This window comes from Haliotis cracherodii, unplaced genomic scaffold (assembly GCF_022045235.1).
Source record: "Haliotis cracherodii isolate W230 unplaced genomic scaffold, xgHalCrac1.p SCAF_11, whole genome shotgun sequence".
In the NCBI taxonomy this organism is placed as follows: domain Eukaryota; kingdom Metazoa; phylum Mollusca; class Gastropoda; order Lepetellida; family Haliotidae; genus Haliotis; species Haliotis cracherodii.
Genome location: NW_027266266.1, coordinates 2804766 through 2810765, shown reverse-complemented (window position 1 = coordinate 2810765; position 6000 = coordinate 2804766). Strand labels below are relative to the sequence as shown.

Sequence of the window (6000 nt, the reverse complement as noted above, 5' to 3'; positions counted from 1 at the left end):
ACATCGTAATCCAATTGTGTAGATCGATGCTCATGATATCAATCACTGAATTGTCTGGTCCGGACTCAATTATTATTGCTGTTGTATTCCTGAGTGCGGCGTTAAACAACAAACAAACACAGTCACATAGTTGACTTAACACAGTAGAGACAAGGGATGGTATTTCAAACGAAAGAAATAACTTTAATACAAACTTTAAAAGTGCTAAAATAATTCCATTGGTACCAAACATAGAAAACGCATAAAAACCAACAAACTGTAAAGTAACATACTATAAAAAATATGTTTTATTGAGAGACAGTCAGAAAACGGTGCATTTCGATTGGACTATTTTCTCCAATGAATATTTCTCCTGATATTTGATACAAGCCCGGCAAGATTACGGTTACTGTCCTAGCCGCCGTCGCCTGTTATCAGATGTCAAATCCAGATTACACAGCCCTTTGTGTTAGATATGTTTCCTCAATAAATAAGAAATGTACAAGTTACAAAACGCAGTCAAGCGGAACCTGCGTGTACAAAAAAATCTTGTATTTTAATAATTGAACTGACGTACGTTGTATATGTTCTACCAGGGCTGTCGCGTGCTAGACGAGTATTCTTCCATTAGGGTTATTTACGAGTTTAAAAACAACACATTTAAAAAAAACTAAACCTAAAACTAAAACATGCAACAGTAAAACAGTAAAACAACACTAGCCTGACTTGTTAACTTCTGATATTCTTATTCTAGTATCAATAAAACCGTTGTAATTGCATTATTTTCTAAACCGATAATTTGTAACATCACTGATTTTGAGTGATATATTCATATAATTTTTACCGCTGTTTTATCATTTACATTAAATGGAATCTGTTTCGGTAGATAATCGAGACTGGTGATACTCTGGCGTTGCGGTTTTATATGTAAGTTTGGTTATCAGTATATAACGGATATAAATGTTAATAATTCCTGGACAGAATAGACCCCAAGTACCGATGTTATATCATACAATAAAAACTATTCCAGTGTGTAACCATGTGTCAATATCATACGCCTATTAATCTATCTTTGGAAAATCCCTTTGAAGATATATAATATTACAATAAACTCTTATCAATTACGTACACTTTGTCTGTGAGTTTATTCCAGATTGTATCTCTGCATTCGAACTAGAACAAAAATATTGATATTTCTCTCGTGTTTGAATTATGAAATCTTACCAAACAATTCCATATCTTCCCCGTTTCTACTAAGCTAATCTCTATCGTAAAAAAAACCCACCGTAATCGGACAAAAAATCCTATCTTAAAACAATCATCGATTTTGCTTTATCTATTATTCTGTGAATTTACTTCTATCAACTTTCTTCTACCACAAGATAAGCATAAAGGACTGATATGACGCTATCAAAATTAAATTATCACCTCTGTTCTTCCAAACGCTATCTAGTCATGAAAGGATTTGAATAATTCTTCTTAAAGGTGATTCCCGTACGTCAACACATAATCCTACACCCATACCGCGCTGCTGTGGGGCGGCTCTAGTGTCGATATCATCACCAGATATGCCTCAACGGCAGCTACTGTCCTGTCGCTCTCAGCTCCTCCCCTTGAAAAATGTAACCAATATCAAAGAGGCATTGCGCATGCGCGTGGCGAGGAACGAGCGCGATATAAACATGGGAAGTTAATTTTTGATTCGATGTCGCTTAAAGCAGTGCCATTTGTGATCAGTGGCGCTACTGAGTGTTTCATCGCCCAGCATGGAAACTTGGCGACCGACCCTCGTACCCCGACCCCCTCCATTCGTAGGCTTCCAGGGGTAAGTGAATTTACATCTTTAATTCAAAATATGTATTATTGATTTTTTTAAACAATCGTGTAAAAACACATTTATGAGCCATAATCATGACTGAGCTTTGTAATTATAATTTTTTAAATTTTCACGCGCGTTTTTTTTAAATTTAGATTGAGGAGGGATAAAATTTGGACGTTTAGCTTATATTGAGATGGTGAAGCGGTAGGGCTATTACCGCCAGCACGTGCATGGCACGCGACAATCCGCGCGCAACATGCCTGAGAAGAGGCGTGGTGGGGGCTGTGTGCTGTGCGATCGTCACAACCAACAGCTATCAAAACGTCACATACTCATTTCCAAAATTTTTTTTATCCTGTAATATCCTGAATAATTACGAATCAAGGAGAATATTTGATGTGTATTCTCTTGATAAACACCCTATTCAATAACCGTATTTAACAGGTTTATATGGTGCTGGATCATGTGCTGCACTGATAACTACAGAAATACCGCATTGTGTTCTGGTGATTTTGTCCTATTTTTTAAATAATAATAATAATGATAATAATAATAATAACCCTTTTGACAGTAATGTGATTGACAAGATTGAGGAAAAACATGGCAAATATGCAAACATCGCTTTTGAAATGTCACGCCTGCATCCCTAGTTGTCAGGCTCCCCATTGTTCTCGGTGCCTTAGGTTTGGTACCTCCCAGTCTCTTGACTGACATTGGGAGAGTACCCGGGTTTGCTACCAGGAATACAGCCCTTCTGACAGTCTGGGCAATGCAGACGGCTGCAGTGTTGGGGAGTCTTCACATTCTTCGAAAAGTTCTGGGTGGGTTTGTCTAGGCAGCGCTTCCTGGGAGAAGTCCAATTCGCTGTCTGGGCTGCGTGTATAGGGGACAAGGGTCCTGAGCTGATGATGAGCCTAACCAGCCTGACTGTGCCAGGATCACCCAAACCCTCTTTGCTGCATTTTGTATTTGGATCTGTAAATAATAATAATAATAATAATAATATTATTATTATTATTATTATTATTATTATCATCATCATCATCATCATTATTATAATAATTATAATAATAATAGGACCATTTATATTACGCTTAATCCATGGTTTTGAAACATCCATTGTCAAATTGCGATGTATGTGTAAACATGTTTTTGTGTCGACATTATTTAAAACGGTTGTCATTGTATGTGTATCAAAGAAATTAACATCTACAACAGTTAAATGTTCATAGTAGTAGTAGTAGCAGCAGCAGCAGCAGCAGTAGTAGTAGTAGTAGTAGTAGTAGTAATTCCTTCTCTAACAACCGCAGACATACTTGTGAATGTACGGCAACTGTGCAGTTGTTGAAGCATACGTTGTGGTTGTAGTCCTATATGTGTTCAATCTGCAGCAGAAGGTACTTTAACTTTTAACTTACACATATCCCCACGATTCTCCCTGAAATACGTTCAAACTATTAAAAGGAGACATCTTGGTGTGAAGTTATACATGATAAACGCTCAGCGTTTGTGTCAGTGCATCATCCTTCTTCCATCAACGCCGGCAGAGGAATGTCCTCTCTGGGAATACGTGGTTCTTTTTAACAGAAAATAAATTCATCTATTGTTCCGAGAGGCGTTATTGGTTCTTTAGCATGATCAATATGCTTCAAGATATAACCGGCCCACAAGTGGCGACTTAATGATATTAATACGTATATATGATATGTTTTGTAAGGGTTAGGACGTGACCAGACTTTGCAAATCATCACAAATATTGTTGCTGGAATTCTGCTGATTTAAAATCAACACAGCAAAAATGAGAAATATAATGTAATATTTGTTACAACCTTAATTTTATAGGTGAAACAATCGAATTCACTGATAATTCCTATTCCTATTACAATTAAATCAAGATTAATATATGTTTTATCAGATACAAAATCATATATGATTTGATAAAATGACATATCATAACATTGAAGTAAATACGTTCCACGTCATTATATTGAGAAATATACGGTACATTAGGTATTTTTCAAATAAAACGATTGATATAACAAGATTCGAAATGAAACACAATAAAAAAATAATTTTATCTAAATAACAATTCTGTAAGAAGACAAAATATGTATGTATGAAACGTTTTATGTGATTAGAATGGAAATGAAATACAAAAATATAATAAATATGTTCTACATAATAATAGTGAAAGAATACAAGATATTAATGTTGCAATAAAAAGGTCAAAATGAAATAAACCGAGATTAAATGGCATAGTACAAACATAGAAGAATACATGTCCAAATGCTATTAATGATGGAATAGTGGAGAGGTTTATCTTGTTAAAGAGTGTGGAGAAGTGTTTAATACCTTGCCCCAGCTGCTGCGGGTGTTTGTAATGCCTTCATGCATAATACATCCTTGTATCCCCACGTTACACGCGAGTACCGGGTCCTTGTATCCCAGTGTTACACGCGAGTACTCTACAGCACAAGCAGTAGGGGCTTTGTGCTTCTCTAAATTGTCATCATATCAAGTTTCATGTTAGGCCCACTATTGTCAAACAAGAATTGTATTACATTACCTAAGTGCATTTGATCGTGGTTAAAAGTCGTACACTGACATATCGGAAAACAAGTATTCAGATAATCTTAAATTCTCAAAGCAAAGAATGGGGGTATTACATGTATAGAGGAGATAGAGGCACGAGATGTTTGTGCTGGGTATGTCACTGAGATAGAGGAGATAGAGGCACGAGATGTTTGTGCTTGGTATGTCACTGAGATAGAGGAGATAGAGACACGAGATGTTTATGCAGGGTATGTCACTGAGATAGAGACACGAGACGTGTGTGCTGGGTATGTCACTGAGATAGAGACACGAGATGTTTGTGCTGGGTATGTCACTGAGATAGAGGAGATAGAGACACGAGACGTGTTTGCTGGGTATGTCACTGAGATAGAGACACGAGATGTTTGTGCTGGGTATGTCACTGAGATAGAGACACGAGATTGTGTGCTGGGTATGTCACTGCGATAGAGACACGAGATTGTGTGCTGGGTATGTCAATGAGATAGAGGAGATAGAGACACGAGATGTTTGTGCTGGGTATGTCACTGAGATAGAAACATGAGACTTTTGTGCTGGGTATGTCACTGCAATAGAGACACGAGATTGTGTGCTGGGTATGTCACTGAGATAGAGGAGATAGAGACACGAGATGTTTATGCTGGGTATGTCACTGAGATAGAGACACGAGACGTGTGTGCTGGGTATGTCACTGAGATAGAGACACGAGATGTTTGTGCTGGGTATGTCACTGAGATAGAGGAGATAGAGACACAAGATGTTTGTGTTGGGCATGTCACTGAGATAGAGGAGATACAGACACGAGATGTTTGTGCTAGGTAAGTCACTGAGATAGAGGAGATATTTCGTCTCAATAGGTATGCATCCTGTGATAAATGTGTAGGAGAGATTGATTTCCTGATATATCGTGAACATACATACATTTATATCTGATAATTTCTGTAAACAGTAACATATATATATAAGTGCATCGTAGCGTAAATTGTTTAGATGTTGTGACCTTAGAGATATTTTAACTCGAATCCTCGTCTCTCTTGCAAACCCGAGATTATTATATATTTCTTAATAAGAAACGTCGCCATTATACCGTCTTGTCAGCTCTAGCGTCCCATTCTAACCCCCTTCCCTCTCTAGCATCCCATTCTAACCCCCTTGTCTTCCCTAGCGTCCTATTCTAACCCCCTTGTCTTCTCTAACGTCCTATTCTAACCCCCTTGTCTTCTCTAGCGTCCTATTCTAACCCCCTTGTCTTCTCTAACGTCCTATTCTAACCCCCTTGTCTTCTCTAACGTCCTATTCTAACCCCCTTGTCTTCTCTAACGTCCCATTCTAACCCCCTTGTCTTCTCTAACGTCCCATTCTAACCCCCTTGTCTTCTGTAGCACCCCATTCTAACCCCCTTGTCTTCTCTAGCGTCCTATTCTAACCCCCTTGTATTCTCTGACATCCCATTCCAACCCCCTTGTCTTCTCTAGCACCCCATTCTAACCCCCTTGTCTTCTCTAACGTCCCATTCTAACCCCCTTGTCTTCTCTAACGTCCCAATATATAACCCCCTTGTCTTCTCTAACGTCCCATTCTAACCCCCTTGTCTTCTCTGACACACCATTCTAACCCCCTTGTCTTCTCTG

General features: G+C 38.1%; 1 protein-coding gene across 1 annotated transcript in view; it reads left to right on the top strand.

The window, feature by feature from the left end:
• The first annotated feature begins 1745 nt into the window (after nt 1–1745).
• Nucleotides 1746–6000, top strand: part of LOC139456098 (PR domain zinc finger protein 14-like) — a 39228-nt gene continuing 34973 nt past the window's right edge. Inside the window, exon 1 of the mRNA XM_071237622.1 lies at nt 1746–1804. Within this exon, the coding sequence (XP_071093723.1) occupies nt 1746–1804 (59 nt within the window). The remainder of the gene's footprint in view (nt 1805–6000) is intronic.